General features: G+C 41.3%; 1 protein-coding gene across 2 annotated transcripts; it reads left to right on the top strand.

The window, feature by feature from the left end:
• Positions 1–5,827: 5,827 nt before the first annotated feature.
• Positions 5,828–20,151, top strand: Aldob (aldolase, fructose-bisphosphate B). Of its 2 annotated transcripts, none has more exons than XM_045142167.1 (9): positions 5,828–5,959; positions 10,277–10,393; positions 11,163–11,374; positions 12,718–12,772; positions 14,377–14,537; positions 15,521–15,604; positions 16,404–16,578; positions 17,337–17,536; positions 19,649–20,151. In XM_045142167.1, exons 2-9 carry the CDS (start codon positions 10,282–10,284, stop codon positions 19,742–19,744), a joined length of 1,095 nt encoding a protein of 364 aa, XP_044998102.1. In that variant the 5' UTR covers positions 5,828–5,959; positions 10,277–10,281; the 3' UTR covers positions 19,745–20,151. The 2 variants fall into 2 exon arrangements, with proteins under 2 accessions (XP_044998102.1, XP_044998151.1); XM_045142216.1 differs by lacking the exon at positions 5,828–5,959 and adding an exon at positions 6,022–6,040.
• The last annotated feature ends 1,250 nt before the right edge of the window (positions 20,152–21,401 follow it).

Genomic DNA, 21,401 nt, shown 5'->3' with positions numbered 1-21,401 from the left:
TGAAGGGATATGTAGGAGGGGGAAATGGGAGTTGTGGGCGGGGATTAGGAGCATGATATATTGTCTACAGTTATGGAGGTTTTCAATAAACTTGCAAAAAAAAAAAAAAAAAAAGAATACGAAGTCGGGCGTGGTGGCATACACCTTTAATCCCAGCTCTCAGGAGGCAGAGGTAGGAGGATTGCTTAGAGTTCGAGGCCACCCTGAGACTACATAGTGAATTCTAGGTCAGCCTGAGCCAGAGTGAGACCCTACCTCGAAAAACCAAAAAAAAAAAAAAAAAAAAAAAAAAAGACTATGATACTTGAGAGGCAGTGGTAGGAGGATTGCCATAAATTCAAGGCTACTCTGAGACTACAGAGTCAATTCCAGATCAGCCTGGGCTGGAGTGAGAACCTACCTTGAAAAACCAGGAAAAAGAAAAAAAGAATACAGTTACTCAAATTCACTGATACTAGACAACTCAACACAAACAGGAACTCATGTCTTCTCAGAATTGCTTGTTAATGAAGAGTAACTAGGAATGGGTCTGTGAGGAAAGGGAAGATGAAACTTGGCTCCTTTATTCCCATGCTGTTACTCAGCCTCATTATGATATTGTAAGGCTATTTAAAATTCTCTAGTTCTGCGCTTTGGAAATAGATGAATTAAGGGATGAAAAGATACAGTCAGTAGACTGTTTAACAAGCATGAGGACATTAATTCTATCCCTAGTATCCACTTTTTAAAAAATGCTTCATGGTGGGCTGGAGGGATGGCTTAGTGGTTAAGGCGTTTGCCTGCAAAGCCAAAGGACCCAGGTTTGATTCCCCAGGACCCACACTAGCCAGATGCACAAGGGGGCACACACATCTGGAGTTTATTTGCAGTAGCTGGAGGCCCCGGCACGCCCATTCTCTCACTCTCTCTCCCTTTCTCTATCAAATAAAGAAACATTAAAAAAATTTTTTTAAATGCTTCATGGAGTAGAGCACATCTGTAATTCCAGAATGGGGGAGATGGAGACAGGATAATCTCTGGAGCTCACTGGCAAGCCAGTCTAGCCTAATGAGTGAGTTCCTGACCAATGAGAAAAATAAATGGACAGTGTTCCTGAGAACACTACCCAACGTTGTTCTCTGGTCTCCACAGGTATGTGCACATGTGTACACACACACCAAAAAAAAAAAAAAGCAAATTGAGGCTGGAGAGATTACTCAGTGGTTAAGGCACTTGCCTTCAAAGCCTTAAGGCCCAGGTTTGATTTTCCACCCCCTTCAATTCCACATAGGAGAAAAAACATGCAAATTTGTCTTTCTGAATGTGTTTTATTTTAGAAGAAAGGTTTTTGTTTGTTTGTTTGTTTTTTCTTTCTAGTGCTGAAGATCAAACCCAGGGCCTTTCATATGCTAGGTAAGCATGAACCATAGTGTTGCATTCCTAGTACCATAAAACATTTTATTCATTTTTATTTATTTATTTGAGAGAGAGACTAAATGGGCACTCCAGGGCCTCCAGCCACTGCAAACAAACTGCAGATCCATGTACCACCTTGTGCCTCTGGCTTATGTGGGTCCTAGAGAATCAAACCTGGGTCCTCTGGCGTTGCAGGCAAGAATCTTAACTTCTAAACCATCTCTCCAGCACCATAAAGAATTTCTTTGAACAGAGATGTTTGCAAACTTATGTTTATAGTAGCATTATCTACAATAACCAAAGCTGGAAACAACCCAGGGTTCATGTACCAGTGACTGGTGAACAAAAGGCGCCATATTCACACAGGGGAGCATTATTCCTCAGGCATGAAAAGGAAGGAATTTTTGTCTGAGGTAGGGTCTTGCTCCAGCCCAGGCTGACCTGGGATTCACTGTGTAGTCTCAGGCGGGCCTCAAACTCACAGTTATCCTCCTACTTCTGCCTCCTGAGTGCTGGGATTAAAGGTGTGCATTACCAAGTCTGACAAGGAAGAAAATTCTGACATTTGCTGCCACATGAATGAAATCTGGTGACATCAAGGTAAGTGAAGCAAGTTATAAAGGACAACAATTAAATCTAGGTGAAGCAGCTACAGTAATCAAATTCATATAGCTAGTGAACATAATGGTGGTTGCCAAGGGCTAGGGCTAGGGTGGAATAGAGAGTTATGTAATGGGATATGTTTCAGACTCCCACAAGTTCTGGAAATCTATGGTATTAAAATGTACATAAATGCTACTCAATTGACAATTAAGATAGTAAGCTTTATGGCATGTATATTTTTTCACAATGTTTTTTGTTTTAGAAGTGGGTGATTCTGATTCTTGTGTAGCATTACAGGGAAAATTCCAAATGACCAGTGATAAAAGAGCTTTCAAAGACATAGCTGTAGAAAAAATGATGGTTATTTCCTACCTGATAATTATTTCATGACATCAAAATAAAAGAGAGACTGATTGAGATGGGGAGGGAATATGATGGAGAATGGAATTTCAAAGGGGAAAGTTGGAGGGGGGGAAAGAGGGTATTACCATGGGATATTTTTTATAATCATGGAAAATGTTAATAAAAATTGAGAAAAAAAATATATTTAAAAAAATGGAGGTGAAGGAGCCAGGTGTGATGGTGCATGTCTTTAATCCCAGCACTTGGGAGGCAGAGGTAGAAGGATCACTATGAGTTCAAGGCCACCCTGAGACTACATGGTGAATTCCAGGCCAACCTAGGATAGAGGGAGACCCAACCTCTAAAAACAAACAAACAGCAACAAAAAATGAGATGGAGAACACTTATGCAAGACACCTGATAGACGACCTCTGGCACATGCACATGTACACATTTGAACACAGCCTCTCACATCTGTGCTCAAACATGTATGTCCACACACATGGAAACACACACACACATGCAGGGGCAGAATTCCCCACTGTTTCACAGCTTCCAAATCAAATAGTCCTTCAACATATCATGATATCTCAATTTTGAGCATTTTACAATGTTAGGATACTTTCAGACAGTCTCCCAACCAATGAAGGACCAAACAAACAATAAACCCACTCAACAATGACAAAACAAACAAAACCAACCAACAGAAAAAAAAAAAAAAATCCTGCAGCCTCTCTGAGCCAACCACTGCTGTTTTCTGAGCTCCGTCAAGCTGTTGTCAGCTTTGCTCTCCCGAACTGTGGTGGCAGTTGCACTTCAAGCCCAGGAGTCAGGCGTGCTGACCGCACAGGAACAGCAGCCAGTGCTACTACTCGGGACCGGTGGACTCCTGCTCCTCTCACACATCTGTCCAGGCTGCTGTTCACGTGATTCAGTGCTCAGCATGACCAGGAACATCTAGGTCTTCCAAACAGACGTGTCTGATGAATGTAGGTTTAACGTCCAAGGTTACGAACTGCTGAGAAGGCACTAGGGCAAGAGTGAATCAATGTATGCAGTCACAAAAAATGAAAGTAAGGCTGCTTTTAGACCACTGACTTGGAACAAGACTGACTCTCCTTGTCCTGTAACTCCGGACAAGTTACCCTTTCTGAACCAGTTTCATTGTGGATAAAATAGAGGTAAGGGCTGGAGGAATGGCTTAGCAGTTAAGGCATTTGCCTGCAAAGCCAAAGGATCCAGGTTTGATTCCCCAGGACCCATGTTAGCCAGATGCAAAAGGTGGTGCATGCATCTGGCATTTGTTTGCAGTGGCTGGAGGCCCTGGCATGCCCATTCTCTCTCTCTCTCTCTCTCTCTCTCTCTCTCTCTCTCTCTCTCTCTCTGTCTCTCTCTCTCTCTCTATCTCTGTCAAATAAAGAAGTAAAAATTAAAATAAGGGTAATAACCCTTTGTGAGAGAGAAAGTGAATGAAGATCATGCATGACAAGAACCAGGTGCATGAGAAAGCCTCAGAAAAGAAGCAACAGGTATCATTATTGCTATTGTTATTAAAATAACAAGAATACTTCAATAAATCTTACTAGCAGCATTTGGAATAAGATGGAAGGTTTAGTCATGATTCTGTCCGCTCCAGCTTGATACCAACAGCCATCATTATGGTAACTCATCATTCTTTCATCACCACTCTGTATTTTTGGTGGTGGAGGAGATTGGGAATCAAATCTAGGGGCTTGGGCATGCTAGGCAAGTGCCTTACTATGGTGTTATCTCACTACTCACATCCATTCTCTTTTAAAAATAATTGTATTTGTTAAAACCTCAGAAGTGTCCAATTCAGGTCACCTGGTTGATCAAATGAATTAGGTTGAAATAAGGCAACCAGAAAATTTACATTGGTGGCAAATAGTCAGGGGGCTGATAGAGATGTCACCTGCTTGAGCCCTCTGACACATTTAGGAAAAATCTAGGTTGGGCTGGAGAGATGGCTTAGTGGTTAAGCGCTTGCCTGTGAAGCCTATGGACCCCGGTTCGAGGCTCGGTTCCAGGTCCCACGTTAGCCAGATGCACAAGGGGGCGCACGCGTCTGGAGTTCGTTTGCAGAGGCTGGAAGCCCTGGCGTGCCCATTCTCTCTCTCTCCCTCTATCTCTCTTTCTCTCTGTGTCTGTTGCTCTCAAATAAATAAATAAATAAAAATTAAAAAAAAAATCTAGGTAAAACGTTCCCTGGCCAAATGATACTCATTTTTGTGTTTCAAGCACTTAGATTTCCTTAAATAATCACACTTGATGTCTAACACTTGATCCTTCTACAAGGTGAGTCTTTGAACTCTATGTAGAAATTTCATCGCTATTTTCCTTTTTGTCCAAAAGATCCTAAGGTTACACTCTTTACCCTTCAGGCCCTTTGGTTTGGTTTCTCATATTATGATTTATGCCAAAGGAATGTGCTCCAGAAAATTTATAGTTTCACATAATTATGACCATTCTATCAATTTTAGATTTCTGCTTTTTATTTGCTTCATCCATTATTTGTGTCAGGAATCATTTAATATTTTTACTTACTCTCTATAGAGTTAGATTTGGGTCTGCTTCTCAGGGAGGAATATCTCTAGAATAAACCCACACTTAGTGGCACCCACTTAGTGGTATATTTGGTGGTGCTGATGGCTTAGATCAATCCTTTGAATTTTATTCAAAATTGTACTTTTTGAAGACAAAAATAGGAGGGTTGACAGAGTGAGAATGATATAACAGGCAATAATTTCTGGCACTATACACATTGGGATACTCTGTGTAACTTCTGTAGATTAGGGGAATGGAAAAATAATTATTTAAATAACTTTTGAAAAATACTGAATATTATTTTCTATTAAAACAAAATTCACACTGAGGAAACACAAAGATTCAGGACTTTTTTCTTTCATTGAAAGATGATTCTAATATGACTGTAAATTATAGGATAATTGTTGTAACTAGCTACAAAAGAAACATTGATGATAAATAATCAAAACATAGCATTGCTTAACTAATTTGAAATTAATAACTCATGAGTGTCTCCTATATACAAACACTTCATAAAATCAGTGATCCTGTGAGAGATTCCATATTACAGAAGAAGGAATTAGGGCTCAACATAGTAAAAAATAATAAAAAATAAAATAAATGAAAGACCTTAAGTAAGGCCATGTGTTTGAAAAGTGCCAGAGAAAAGTCCAGTGTCTCTCGATGGACCCTAGTGCTCAGCCATGCCTTAGCTGCATGCTTTGGGGGAAACCTTGTAATAGAGTACTGCAAATTTCTCTCTGATAAAATGTAAGGCTTGGATTGGGAATCACATAATCTAAAGAGTCATTAGAGCTTTAACCTTCTCTGAGCATAAGGAGTGTGTGTCAGTTGATGGCAAGGATTGGTTGTTTATGAGCCAATGGGAACTACTAAATAAACACCTCCTACTGAGCCAAGGTAGGAAAGGGGAGGGCAAAAGTTTAAAAAAAAAAAAAAAAGACTGATGAGAAGTCTATAAAAACCTAAGCTCCCAAGATCTATCATGCTTGGCAGCTGCCGCCTTGCCTCACCCACACTTCTGATACCTGAGAGGACTCTCCTCCCTCACTGTGTAAGTCAAAGAACTTCCTTCAGCCTCCTGGGCTGCACCAGCAGATGGGTTAATGATAACCTTGCACCTGCAGAGGGGAAGGTTTGTTTGCCTTTGTTTTCTGGTGTCTAAAAACAGGATGGGTCTGCAGCTGTGACAGTTTTCCTCTAAGCATACAGAATTGTCATCTTTCCTGAAGATGGCAAAGTGGTTAGAGACTGATAGCCAGTTACTTCTTACCTGTATTTGTGAGTCTTTGGTCTAGGAAGACATTACTAGAACACTTCTATTTTGTTAAGTTCTATAGACTTTTAGATTCCTAGTGATTTCTACTCTGTACTTATGTAACAATTTTCATAACAATTGCAATGCATTACTTATATATCTATCGTCTCCTGTTCTTTGATACATTCTCTTCCCATTCCTACTGGTACAAGCACTGAAGATTTTAAGTTGCAGAAATGAACCCTTTGCCTTTTCCCATTGCTTACATGAAGAGACAGAGCAAGGTGGGAAACTTCCCAGAGCACACCATTATGTGATGATGAATTTTCAGGCCCTCCATTCAGTTTAACACTTTCTCTAACTTCCTGGGAGGCATGAGACATTAATATATGAAGAATCAAATCCTGCTGATTTATTTGCTCTTCTCTCTGAGCAATAGGCATGGCATGAGAAAATGTTGTCATTTTCATAAGCTTCTCTCTATACAGTTACCTGGAGCTTCCTCAGTAGCTTAGATTAGCAGGGACTTGAGCTCTGCTGGTGTCACATTCATCACTTCAGTCAAGGGACATATGGGGAACACATGTTCTGGTTAGTCAGTGGTGGTAGGGCAGAGAACGCAGTGTACTTGCTGAAAAGCTAACAGTTCCTTTGGTTTGGGGGCCAGGTTGGAAGAAAGAAACTTTGTGGTCTCTTTCTAGGCTTTCCATGTGTTCAAAGGCACTAGAGATTAGGCTGTCCAGGGCAACTCCACCTAGGTCATCTGTGTATTGTCTCTGTGGCACTGGAGTGGGTCGCGAAGCAGCATATATCTTCATGCTTCTATACACAGAGTACTGTGAGCAATGCTTGGAAATCATAGGTTTGCAACTAATTATAGTCCCACCCATGCTTGTCTTGAAACTCCATTGGTCCTGTACACAAACAAGCAAATGGAGTTTGCTCTTAAGTTCTCTAGAAATTAGTATCCACATTTTACAAATGACTAACTTTCCACCGAATATCTTTAAGAGAGGCAAAAAGAGCCACAATGTACGATGCTATCTACTATTTAACTGAAGGACTAAATATAGGGTTATATGCCATAAGCCATTAAGATGTGACTTGCAGTCCTAGCACAACTTAGAAGGCTCATCAGATGTAGTATTCTTCACCTGTAAATGGTGGGTTTGACACAAATATCTCTGAGATCACTTGTAGTGCTGTATTTACTATCTACTCATTTATGTTAATATTTGAAACTTTATTCCAGTTACATATGTGTGTGTGTATATATATATCCTGCTGGGTACTGTATATATTTATAACTACTCATTAAGAGATCAGGGCTGGAGAGATGGCTTAGCGGTTAAGCGCTTGCCTGTGAAGCCTAAGGACCCCGGTTTGAGGCTCGGTTCCCCAGGTCCCATGTTAGCCAGATGCACAAGGGGGTGCACGCGTCTGGAGTTCGTTTGCAGAGGCTGGAAGCCCTGGCGTGCCCATTCTCTCTCTCCCCCTCTATCTGTCTTTCTCTCTGTGTCTGTCACTCTCAAATAAATAAATTAAAAAAAAATAAGAGATCACACATGACAAAGAACATACAAAATGAAATGTGAAGGCTTTTACCCTATTCCATTCCCAGGAGGTAACACAGACTGGCTACTGTTTATTTATGTAGACACACAAACAGTACATGGGCATATCTTTTTGTTTGTTTAGCTTTTAAAAAGACAATAGTAAGCCAGACAAGGTGGAACATGCCTTTAATCCCAGCACTCAGGAGGCAGAAGTAGGAGAAGGCTGTGAGTTCGAGGACACCCTTAGCTAGAGTGAGGCCCTGCCTTGAAAAACAAACCAAAACAACACACACACAAAATGCATTGTGCACTTCTCTGAAACTTACTCTTTTCATTTAAGCAAATATAAATAGATTTCCATCACACTTTTAAAACTGAAGGTTGCTTTAGACTTTAGCAACCAGACAGGCTTAGAGGGTATAAAACTTGTTTTCTATCATTATCTATTCTAGGCTGGCTGCCTGTCTTCCAGTGGTGAACATTGGCCTGTGACCCTGTTTTATGATTAACAGAGGGGTCACATTTGTGCTGATGTGGTAAAGACCTTTAGTCCCTCTGTAGAAGGTTAACTTCCTGTAAACAGCATGAGCTTGACTTGACTTTCCCTGTGACACTTTCGAGTCAGCATACCCAGAATGGAGAAAATAATTTGGTAGTAAACAGAAACATGAAGGTCCTTTGAAGGTGATTTTACTCAAAAGTCAACAAGAAAAAAACTTACACAAACAGAAAAGGCAGTACCTTGCAATTTCACATGCTTCATGAAGCATCTTTGTGCTTATCATGCAAGCCAGTAAATACACTTTTGGACAACTGCAGTGAGCAAGGTGCTCAGAGATCGGACTTGACAATCTGACAACCCAAACAAGTGTTATCGCCTTGGAATTCACAGCAAACTAAGATTTGGAGAATTTACTTGACTTTCCCATGTGTTTAGCTAGAGAGGCAGAGCAGGCCCTTGAACTCATGTCTGTCTGATGTACTTGCAGCAACTCTCTATTTGGAAGTGTCAGGTGTTTATGAGCTGGTAATGTCTAGGTATAATGAGTCATATCCTACAGTATACTGGGGTTGTCATTAAGAACATTAGGAATCATTCCAAGGCTAATTCCTTCTACAAGCTCACTTTGAATAAAAGGAAGTGCCATCTCTTGCCACAACTCTGCATTATTAGGTATTAATACTTGAATAAATAATTTAACTATTCTTAGATTCTTTGCTAATCTAATAAGAGACAGAAAGAATTTGACTGATTTCTAGGTCTATTGTGAGGGATAAATTACACAGTGAATGCTAAGCAAATGGAAGAATTATTGCCAACTAATGATAATGTGTTATTATTACTAACTGATTTTTTGTCCTTTTGTCTCATTAAGAAAACTCTTTTGGTAACTGTACACTTCTTTGTGATAATAACTAAACAAAAGAGAAATTTTGGTCTGAAAATCAACCACCTTATCATTAGCTTTCATTGGCATAAAGATAAAGAGGCTGAGTTCAAAGCTAAAAATCCCTGATTAGGGGGTCAAGAGGGCAAAGACCATCTGACTGTGGCTGAGATGCAGTGGAGCCTTAGAAGGCCATTTTCTCTAGAAAGTGTTGTTCCCTAGCTTGGTGATGTGCCCAGTGACAGTATTATGTTTCCATTCCCCTGGATTGAAACAAGAATTTCTGTTGAAGTCATAAGTAGACATGTCCCATGATCAGTTCAGCAGACATCGACTCACTGGCTTTATATTAAGGGAAGGGTACTGACAGCATGCCATGAAGGGATGTAGACAATGTGAAGAGGTAGATTTGTCATGAAGGACTGTACTGGGTGGGGTGCTCTGCTTCATTCTAGCTTGGGCCTTGGGGTCACTGACAAGGAGGCTGCTGGGTACTGGTCTTTCCTTGCTAAAGCAGTGAAGCTAAGAGTGACTGCAGCAGGGATGGCCATTTGACTTCAGCATCCACAGAGTCCAGAACCCCCTGCTGAGAGGCACTTAGGAAACTTTCTCACTGATGTGCTCCAAATATCATAGGTGGTTAAATAAATAAAAATAAAACTTTGTATCTCACCCGTTCTTGCCCAATGCCAAGGGTAGGTTAACTGTAAAGCTAAGTGTAGATTTCTCTTCTCAAACTTGTTGCTTGAAGAATAATCTTCTAGGATTAGAGAGACGGGGTTGCGGTGTGGGGAGTAACCACAGAGACCATTACTGTGATCTTCAGCCATTCAGAATTCACAGAACAGAGATCTTGTCCATTGCTTAATTTCCTTCTATTTGCCAAATTTTAGTGAACCACAAATTAGCTGGTTCAGCCCCAGTATCAATGATCCCCACAATCTTCTGGAAAGCATATTTAGGGTCACTAGTAGACTTGATATCCCATCTTCATCTATTATGATTAATTGCAACTATGTAGCAAAAGGGAAATAACAGAGGACATTGGAAATGGCCAGATGTGTCAAAGAGGCCTATACAGCTATGTGCACACTGCAAATGACTTGGCCATTATTGATCCACTGGTGCCACCATAGCTCTGTGACCAGCTCTCCTCCATTCTTTTCCAGTCACCATGGCCCACCGATTTCCAGCCCTCACCTCAGAACAGAAGAAGGAGCTCTCAGAAATTGCCCAGCGCATTGTGGCCAATGGAAAGGGCATTCTTGCTGCGGATGAATCTGTAGGTAAGTAAGAGAAACAGTCATTTCTTGCAATAGCATACTCTCATAGACTTGGCAAAGGCAATCTGGTAATCACTCTCCTTCCTCTTACAGGAAGTAAAGGATTTTGTACTCATCACCAGTGAGTACAGACCTCTTGATTCCTATAGTTCTAGTAGGCAGATTCCATAATACCAAGAGAAGAGGGTCAAGGTCCCCATTATGGAAGTTGGGGTTGTTTGAATCTAAACTATAGAAAGTCCAGAATTCAGTAACTATGGTGAGGTCAGATATGCAGCCATCTTCTGCTAATGAGAAGTCAGCAGACTAAGTCAGCTTAGTCAAGGAGGCATCTGGACTAGTGCAGATCTTGTGGCTGAGGGACTCCCCAGATGGCACAAGGTACAGCTATAATAGGCTTGCATAGTCCACTCTAAAACATTATGAGCAAAAGTCAAGAGCCTGCCTACCTCTCTTTCTACTGCATATACAGTCAGTGAGATTGCAGACTGGAATCGCAGAGGTCTAGAGAAGTCTAAATGTCTTCCAATACCCACCTTGACCCAAAGGTGTCTTCCCCCGACCTCTTGGTATCAGCCTGGACACGTTATAGTTTGTATCCTAACAACTGTCTTTCCCCTTGAAGATCAAAAACCAGATGTGAGCTTAAAGATCTGAATTTAAAAAGGAGGTCTTGCTTTCCACCCTCATGAGGACGACTGAGTGTGGAAGGTCTACAGGGAAGCCATGGCTTTTTCTTCATCCTGCTGCCCTCACCACTCCCTCTCCCCAGGTACCATGGGAAACCGCCTGCAGAGGATCAAGGTGGAAAACACAGAAGAGAACCGCAGGCAGTTCCGAGAAATCCTCTTCACTTCGGACAATTCCATCAACCAGAGCATTGGGGGAGTGATTCTTTTCCATGAGACCCTCTACCAGAAGGACAGCCAGGGAAAGATGTTCAGAACCATCCTTAAGGAGAAGGGAATTGTAGTGGGCATCAAGGTGAATAGTTCCATCTCCACCACATCCAGCCTCCACGTACACACACTCCCAGCATACTGGGTGGCACATGGCTAGCCCTCAGCATCATCATGCTCATCTCATTCTTCATCCTCTTTCACCCTCCTTCCTCTACCAGTCCTCTCCTAGACCTTTGTTCAGTGCTCTCACCTTTCAACCAAGTTTTCTACAAGGTACTTAATCTCTGTATCTTTGGCTCCTCATTTCTTTTTTTTAATAAAATTTTTAAACTTTTTATTATTGACAACTTCCATACTTACAGACAATAAACTATGATGAGTCCCTCCCCTCCCCTACTTTGCCCTTCACAAATCCACCCCACATCATATCCCCTACCCCTCTCAATTAGTCTCTCTTTTATTTTGATGTCATCATCTTTTCTTCCCTTTATGAGGGTCTTGTGTAAGTAGTACCAGGCAGTGTGAGGTCATGGATATCCAGGTCATTTTGTGTCAGGAAGAGTGCATTGTAAGCAGTCCCTACCCTTCCTTTGGCTCTTGTATTCTTTCTGCTACCTCTTCCACAATGGATCCTGAGTCTTGCAAGGTGTGATAGGGATATCTCAGTGCTGAACACTCCACTGCCACTTCTTCTCAGCACTATGGTGCCTTTTGAGTCACCCCAGTGATCACTATCTGAAAAGAGGATCTTCTCTAAACCAAAAGTGAGTGTAGACATGAAGGGTCACAGACGTCCTGGAGATGGCTCCTCATTTCTTAACTGGGGAGTATTAGAACCTACCTTATGAAGTTCTTAAGGGGATGAAATGAGTATTTAAAACCATTCCCATCTATAACTGTTCAGTTAAAGTGCTGGTTTTTCTATGTTCTAACAGTCTTCAAATATGGCATAAACTTTTCCAGTAAAAGCTAGCATCTGTTGAATGCTTACCATTTCAAGCATTCTTTGACTCCTCTACATGAATTCTGGAAGTAGATACAGTTATTATCCTTATTTTAAAGAGGAAATGAGAAAACTGAACCCTCTAGGGTGATAACTTGCCCACACCTAGCATAACTGACTTTATTATAAAATAGCCTTAGCCTAAGCCACTTCACAGAGGGCTTCATCTTTAGTCACTTTACCACCTATGAGAACACGGTGCCTGGTAGAGCAGATACTCAACAAATATCAGGTCTGACACTCTCACACAGACCCCTGTAGTAACTTCCCTTCAGCTGTAGGCTGAATCGTGCCCTCTAGTGGTTGAGTATGCTTTGCTATTTATTTCTTGGTTAGTGAAAAACAACAGCACCAGGAGCTGTGCTTGAGTTTTACTAATGTGTGATACTTGCCAATTACTGGTTCATTGCTTTTATCCACAGTTAGACCAAGGAGCTGCTCCCCTTGCAGGAACAAACAAAGAAACCACAATTCAAGGTAAGGACAGTACCTACCAGCATGATTCAATGAATGCCATGAAGGCTAGAGATGAATGAGAATAAAGAACCCAAACCGCAGAGGTAGAAAGATCACTGTGAGTTTAAGGCCAGCATGGGACTCCAGAGAGAGCATACAGAGTGCCAGGTTAGCCTAGGTAGAGTGAGACCCTACCTCGAAAACCAAAAAAAGGAAGAAAAAAAAATATGAATATTAGACTGGACATACCTGTTTTTACTATTTGTATTTTTCTTCCTTCCCTCTGTTTCTCCCTCTCTCCATTTCTTCCTTCCTTTCTTCCTTCTTTCCTCTATAGTGCAACCTGGCTTTTAACTCATTGAAATTCTCCTGTCTTTACCTCCCAAGTGCTTAATTACAGAAGTGGACTACCATGCTAAGAGATGTGTGTGTGTGTGTGTGTGTGTGTGTGTGTGTGTGTGTGTGTATAACTGGAGATTGAATTTAGGATCTCGTACATACTAGGCAAGCACCCATTGAGCTATATTCCCAAGTATTTCCTTCCTTCCTTCCTTCTCTCTCTCCCTTTCTCTCTCACTCTCTCGTTCTTGTCTTTCTCTGTCTCTTTTTTTCATTCTTACCTGCATATATATAGTATGGGAGGGGTGTGTGTACATGTGCCCATCTGTATGAACATGTGTCAGGTCAGAGGAGGGTGCTAGATATCGCCCATTACCTCTCTTCTGCTGTATTTGCTGACAAAGAGACTCTCACTGAGCAGATGCTAGCTAGCTGTTTTGCGGTTGAGCTGGTGAGCTCCAATGATTCTGTCTTCATTCCCCTCAACACAAGGGGTGACAGACACACTCAGCCATTCATGTCTTTTTAAGTAGATGCTGGGATTGAATTCAGGTCCTCCCTCATGCTTGTGCTGCAAGTACACTTCCCTGCTGACTCATCTCCCCACATCTGGTTTTCAGTCCCGGCTTCTCCATTTAATAATGGTGTGACCTTAGACCAATCATTTAAATGTTCTGAGCTTCACTGTTCTCACCTTAAAATGGGGGTGGCAATACCTACTTTGCAGAATAGTTGTGGGGAATTATATTAGAAAATTTACATAAAGTGATTATCATAGTACCTTGCCCAGAAAAGACACACTCACTGTACCTGGCAAGGCAAACTCCAGCAGCAGTGAGAAGAAAGGCCCCAGATTTTTGGGTCAGTTTGGATTCTTGTTCTATCACGTGCTACACAGATCATTTTGCAGCATAGTTCATTGCCCCAGTAGACCGTTATTAACCACACTACCAGGTCAGCTCAGCAGAATTTGAATCTCAGTTCTACCACTTTTTACATGTTCAAACTTTGTCAGTAAGTCACTTAAACATTAAGTGCCCCAGCTTCCCCATTTATGAAGTAAAGGCAACTGTTGGTTTCCCCTGTTCTTCTTAGAGTACATCAAATATGCACATCAAAACTATGTTGATTAAGTCTGTGTCTTGGGGCCCCACACTGTGATTGATGCTTGTCTGGGCATTGTCAGTACTCAAGCTCAGTCAATGGAAAACTTCTTCCCTTTACCAAAAGCCCCAGAGATCAGACACAGAGTGCAAAGGAACCTTTCTTTCTTTTGTGACCTGCAGGGCTTGATGGCCTCTCAGAACGCTGTGCCCAGTACAAGAAAGATGGTGCTGACTTTGGGAAGTGGCGTGCTGTGCTGAGGATTGCTGACCAGTGTCCCTCCAGCCTTGCTATCCAAGAAAATGCCAACGCCTTGGCCCGCTATGCCAGCATCTGTCAGCAGGTGCTGTGCCTTCCCCCTGGACTAAGACACGGTGGGGTAGAACTTTCTTGAGCCTCGCCTTTCACTTCTTCCCTCGTGCTAGCAACATTTTTTTTAAACCTACTTTTACTATAGCCATGTGTGAAGGGAGAGATTTGTTCCCACAAGCCAGTCGGAGTCCCACTAACTTATGAATTCAAAGGTCAATGACATCAGTTGCTGTCCTCTACCCAAACCCCATAAACCATTCTTTAAAATGATCAGGTTTTGAGGCCAGGGCTCTTGCTTGTGTGTAGTCAATAATGTCCCAGATCTGACCCTCTTAGATCCATACCTAGAAGGTGAAAGCTTGATCTTGGTCCCAGTCCAACTCATTTCTGGTAGGATGGTGATGCAGGTTGAAGCATCTCTGGGTCAGCACTAAGCTTGATTTATATCTATAGGTGCTATGTTTGGGTTACAGGAATTGTGGGCAACTAGAAATTCCCAACTAGACCTATAAACTCTCCTTGAATTCCTTAATCCATATCAGAGATTTTTTTCTTCATGATTTAAACTTGGCTTCTCTAAAGGGATCACAGCTAGGTTCTAGGGTAGCTAGGATAGTCTCTAATAAGACATAAAAATTAAGATTGTACTATTTACCCATTTCTGAAAACTTTAATGTTTTTGTTTATTTTTATTTATTTGAGAGTGACAGAGAGAGAGAGAGAAAGAGAGAGAAAGAAGCAGAGAGAGAGAGAATGGCCATGCCAGGGCCTCCAGCCACTGCAAATGAACTCCAGACGCATGTGCCACCTCCATTTCTAAAAACTTTAATCACACTTTTTTTGCATGTGGCTAAGCTATAGGCTCACTAGACACACTGCCAAATTCTTAAAATCACCTTTAATTCAAGTACATAGTATTTCTCTCTAATAGCTTCATTTTATATCTCTGCTCCCAGTCGAAGAGACACACTGACCACCACTTCACATTTGTTTCTCCTCCTGTTTCCTTTCTAGAATGGGCTGGTGCCTATTGTTGAGCCAGAGGTGCTTCCTGATGGAGACCATGACCTGGAACACTGCCAGTATGTTTCTGAGAAGGTAGGTTTTTAATATAAATGTCTCAAATGCAATTGTAGAGTTTTGATTTCTAACAGCATGTATGCATCTCTTGTGGAAGAAAGAATTTTTAGTGCTAAATTTGGCTTAGAGAATCCATTTGCCCTGTTGTAGGACCTTGGACAAGTCGTACTACTTCTTGCAGACCTCAGTTCTATCATGTGTACACTATGGGATCTTAAAATATGAGGTTCACATAAGAAAATATAATTAGAAAGCATGTTGTTCATATGCGGTTTGCTAAGTTAGTCACAGCACTTCTGAAATAGGGTGGTTTTCCTCATATACTGTGAGAAAGTATGAGAGACATAATGTCACTTGACCTTATTTTCTCCACTTGTAAAAAAATTATATAGACTGAAATGGGATTTGAAAGCATTCTGTTTCTAAAACATAAGTACTTTTTACCATTCTGATTCTATGGGAATGGAGGCTGGAGGCTAGTTTAGATGTTGCTAACTAGCTAAATCATGGTGCTCTCATTAGATGATGATATTGGCCAAGGTAGGAAAGGGAAGAGAAGAGTGAAGAGTCTCTAGGAAGCATCTCATTCTGAGCATCTGGAGTTAGTTTGGTGAGGATAGTCCAGTTTGGCTGGGCTCAATGCCATTTTCAAGGCTTTATTTAGAAGAGGCCTGGAAGCTAATTTAGAAGCACTGACCAAGAGATATATGGGTATTTCCTTTATCCTGAATCCTTACAAGATAGAAGTGCCAATGTGAAGTGGATGGCATTCAATCAGTGGTACACACTTCACCTGTTTGTTCTCTGTGCTCTTCAGGTCCTGGCTGCTGTCTACAAGGCCCTCAATGATCATCATGTTTACCTGGAGGGCACCCTGCTGAAGCCCAACATGGTGACTGCTGGGCATGCCTGCACCAAGAAGTACACACCAGAGCAAGTGGCTATGGCCACGGTCACAGCTCTCCATCGCACTGTTCCTGCAGCTGTTCCCGGTATTGCTTTCCTTCTCTTCTCACTCAGCCTCAGCCCTCATGCTCAGAGAGGGTGACACAAAAATTTGTCCTTGTGTGCAGCTCATGTCTATTGTTGCAGTCCGGTCCGCATTGCTGGTAGAAATCACCCAACCAAGAGCAGCTTCTGGGAAAAAGAGTTTTATTTGGCTTACAGGCTCGAGGGGAAGCTCCACGATGGCAGGGGAAAACGATGGCATGAGCAGAGGGTGGACATCACCCCCTGGCCAACATAAGGTGGACCATAGCAACAGGAGGGTGTGCCAAACACTGGCATGGGGAAACTGGCTATAAAGCCCATAAGCCCACCCCCAACAATACACTCCCTGCAGGAGGCATTAATTCCCAAATATCCATCAGCTGGGAACCTAGCATTCAGAACACCTAAGTTTATGGGGGACACCTGAATCAAACCACCACATCTATCATTGAAATAGGATTCTCACCATCTTACATTCACCCAATACTATTACTCACTGATGCCAAGAATCCTGATTCTATCCAAAGGTTCACACCTGTGCCATTCCTCAACATTTCACAGCCTTCCTAACTTGTTAGAGCCCTTCCCTCTTTAGCCCAGCCAGCACCAACAAAGACAAACTAAATTCTCCAACTCAGTCCCATGAAAATTAAGTAAAAGAGAGATTGAGACATTCCATGTTGTACAGGCTATTACTTGCTTTCTCAAGTGGGGTATGTAAGCTGGGGTTAACACACTGGAATGGCTTCTCTCCTTCCAGGCATCTGCTTCTTGTCTGGAGGAATGAGTGAAGAGGATGCTACTCTTAACCTCAATGCTATCAACCTCTGCCCTCTGCCAAAGCCCTGGAAGTTGAGTTTCTCATATGGACGGGCCCTGCAGGCCAGTGCACTGGCTGCCTGGGGCGGCAAGGCTGCCAACAAGAAGGCAACTCAGGAGGCTTTCATGAAGCGGGCCGTGGTAAGAAGCTACCACCCCTTATCTTCTTCATTGAATTGATTTGTGGAGTGTGACATTCTTGCTTGGAGAGGAACTGTCTTCCTCAGTCCATAAATGTGTCTACTATGTATTTGAAATTGTATCATGTAAACTCAGTAGGAAGACTGAGGTTAGAGAGAGACCCAACAGAGAACTACTGATGACAGAGATTAAAGGACAGTTGCAGCAGAGGCAATTCACAGGAAGAAGAGGATCATTGAATGAACTTGGGAGGTCTTTCATTCGGGAAGATAAGCAAAAGGAACCATCATGAAAATCAGTACTTATAAAATAGGACGAACCAAGCATTCTAGGAATAAATAGAAAAGAGTTTCAAGGGGGTCAATAATAAGTACTACAGAGATATTAAGAACAAAGGCTGAGAGGACTTATTGAGACTAACATTAAAGGTGCACATCAGTGACTCCCAACAAAGTGGTTCCAATAAAGAGAGAAGGTTCGCATTCAAGAATTTGTTATCAAATGACTCAGAAAGGTGATCAGAGAAATGAGAGCCAAAATAAAGAAGTTTTAGCCTACTACTAGCCATAGGTTTAAAAATGTACTCTATGAGCCACAGACACTGGTGAATAAGCCAGACACAGGCACTTAAGAGTTTAGTGAAATAGGAGAGAGAATGGAATGATTTAATGTATAGTGTACTCCACTGGGAGGATAAGGATAGAAGGACCTAGAGGTTACAGGATTGCATGAACTAAATTTTATGTATGACCTCGTAAAAACAAAAATCAAGGAATAGATTGAAAAGATGAATGAAAGTGGAGTTTGGTTGCTATCAGGTTGGTAGGAGGATAGCAGTTGGTCGTGGATTATAATTTCTGAGAATGAAAAAGAAATGGGAATTTCATTCCAGACACAGGAGATGGATTTCAGTATTTGTTGAAGGGCTCTGTTATGAAATCAACGAGACATTATATCCAGATATAAGCAAGCATAAAGCGAGGCACAGATGAAAAGAGATGAAGTTTGGGGTCCACCAGCTTATTTCGTGATGTTTTCTAACAGTTCTCCAAGGCCTTCAGGGAGATGCAGATGAATCCGAATAGAAAATAGCAGAGTAAAAGAATAACAAGGAGGTATAAGAGTGTTGAATTTTGGTGAGAAACTCAAGTGGGTTTGCTGACAATACAGGAAATTGAGTTTGTTAAAATCTGAGGATGAGACACTAAAGGAAATAAAGGCCCAAGGAGGCTAGATAACCATTTCTGAGGTGTAAGGGAGTGAAAGAATTTAAAGGCAGTGCTTTATCTAGATGGCAAAAGTTAGGGAATCAGTGTGCTGGCATATGGCTAATAGGATGGGGAGATAGAACTCAGGATGATAATTGGGACAGTGAAGGTGGGAAGGGGCATCCACACAGAAAGGGAGTTTTGCACATAGGATACCGATTCTCAAACTTGAATGTACAGGTTAATGAGCTTGAGGGTTTTATTAAAATTCAGGTTGCATTTCTAGCTAGGTAGGTCTGGGGTGAGACCAAGAGGTATCTATTTCTGATAAATACCTAAGTGACACTATCAACCAATGAAAGGCCTTTTGAGAGTCACTGATGTAAGATGTCAAAATCTTAGAGAGGCCTTGAGACAGTAGATAATAGCAACAGTGATCTGAAGAAGTGGAACTGTTACTATAAAAATCCCATAATTCTTAATTTATCTTCAATTGGAATGTACACTGGGAATAAACTAATATTTTCCTGATAATATGACAATTATATGTTCTCGTGACAGATGGAGGTAGAACCTGAGAACAATTAAACACCCCTTTTTGCTATCATGCAGTAGTGAGATATTTCTCAACTTTAGTTTCTAGTGTTCCTGTTGCAACATAGTTGCAAGTAAAAGGTGATTTTCCCAATAACTGAAACCAACCTCAACCTTGCCAAACAGATGATCAGAAAACCAGGATAACTAGGGAGAAAACATATTACAGAAAGAAGGGGTGATGTCAGCAGTGCCATTATACAGAGAAAAATCCAAACAAAGGGGAAGGAGGTTTTAAAGCAGTAAAGGTTGTTGAACCAGGGGCTGGATCTTCTAACTTGGTATCCTTTCTCATGCTTTTGTTTTCCAGGCCAACTGCCAGGCAGCCAAAGGACAGTATGTTCACACGGGCTCCTCCGGGGCTGCTGCCACTCAGTCGCTCTTCACGGCCTCCTACACCTACTAGGTCCTGATGCCGAGCAGTCAGGCTCCAGCTCTCCTATGCATCTTGTTAGAAGGGTTGAAAAGGTTTCAATCAGCCCTAGAAATTACACAAAATTCAACGGGAACAGCTGAACATATAATGTATGTAAATCTTAAACATAGGAGACAAGTTGAATCAGCCATTAAAATATGAGTATGAATACCAAGTAACTGACGAAATTTCATAGGATAGTTTCCACACACTTCCAGCTCCCCATACTCCAGAACATTCACCCAAGAAAAGACCAGGCTTTACAAGAAGCCCAACTCTCCACCCACACTGTAGCTGCTGAGGGTGGAGAAATGCATCTTATGAAATGACTTCAGCTGTGGTAGATTATAAAGGAGACACTGACAGTAAAATAAAATAAAAATGTTTTGTAAACCTTAGGTTGGCATTGTACTTCAGTCTTTACCTCTTGTTGACAGATTCCAGGGTTCGTTATCTTTGACTCTACTAGACATGACCAGTATTGCAGTCACAGTCCTCAGCTTTGGACACTTATTGGGGTCCAGTTGAAGATAATCAAGCACCATTTTAGCCCAATTACATCAGGAACTCCACCTGATTTTCAAAAATTCTCTTGGTGTATTCAGGTTTGAAAACCAGTCTAAATTTCAAACTTTGAGATCTTTGAAAAATAATGCCATTTTTCTATGAAGCCAGCTATATTGTAGAATGATTTCACAACTTGTGGAGTATAATGAGTGATTCAGTGATTCAGTATGCCTTTGATCTTGGAACAGTCCTCTCCAAGTACACAGGCTTGGTGATACATGATTATGTATTCCCCTCACAGTCAAGTATGCACCCTAGTTTTTAAAGTTATTTATTTATTAAGAAAGAGAGACTGAAAGATGGAGAGAGAGAGAGAGAGAGAGAGAGAGAGAGAGAGTGAGTATGGACATACCAGGACCTCTAGCCACTACAAACGAACTCCAGACACATGTGCCACCTTGTGTATCTGGGTCCTGGGGAATATAACATGGGTCATTTGGCTTTCCAGTTCCTTAACTGCCATCCATCTCTCCAGCCCTGAACACTAGTTTTGCAGTAAGTAATATTCATATAATTTTACATTTGGCTTTTGGTTCTTAAAGTTAACCTACAGAAAAGCATTTAAGAAAATCAGAATCATAAAACAGAACATAAACATTGTAACTATGCATAGTGGAGAAAGAGTGATTTAACTAAATAGGAACAGGGATATATCAAGGAATGAAGAAGAAGGGTAATGTGAAGGGAATTAGGAATACTGTGTAAAACTGATGCATTAGGAAATAAATAATGCTTTGAGTATATTAAACAGATAAAGGGAATAGACATAATTAAAATACATACCTATAACTGAAATATATAAGGCAGAAAACTAAATTCTTGAGTAACATAAATATGAATAATACTATGTAGATAAGCAATAGAGGCATAAATATAGCATTTAGACAGAATGAATCCAAAGGGGTTTCTCCCTAGGAGAAAGACCTGCGCGTAAATCATAGGAAAATGATGGTACTTGATATTGCCCTCCACAACATTAGAATAGTTTATTTCCATGTACTCTTCCTTGCTTTTCTAGAAGCAACTGTAGTCATCTAAGCAATTCAAACCTACCTAAACCACAAACCTAAGTCTGTTAGCA

Source organism: Jaculus jaculus, chromosome 1, assembly GCF_020740685.1.
Source record: "Jaculus jaculus isolate mJacJac1 chromosome 1, mJacJac1.mat.Y.cur, whole genome shotgun sequence".
Classification (NCBI taxonomy): Eukaryota; Metazoa; Chordata; class Mammalia; order Rodentia; family Dipodidae; genus Jaculus; species Jaculus jaculus.
This window is presented reverse-complemented; position numbering and strand designations above follow the sequence as displayed.

Excerpts from the sequence above, each read along its gene's own strand:
- Aldob (XM_045142167.1), top strand. The coding sequence starts at position 10,282 with ATGGCCCACCGATTTCCAGCCCTCACCTCAGAACAGAAGAAGGAGCTC. Across the intron at positions 12,773-14,376 it reads CAAAGAAACCACAATTCAAG|GGCTTGATGGCCTCTCAGAA; the intron begins GTAAGGACAGTA and ends TGTGACCTGCAG. Across the intron at positions 17,537-19,648 it reads CTTTCATGAAGCGGGCCGTG|GCCAACTGCCAGGCAGCCAA; the intron begins GTAAGAAGCTAC and ends TTTGTTTTCCAG.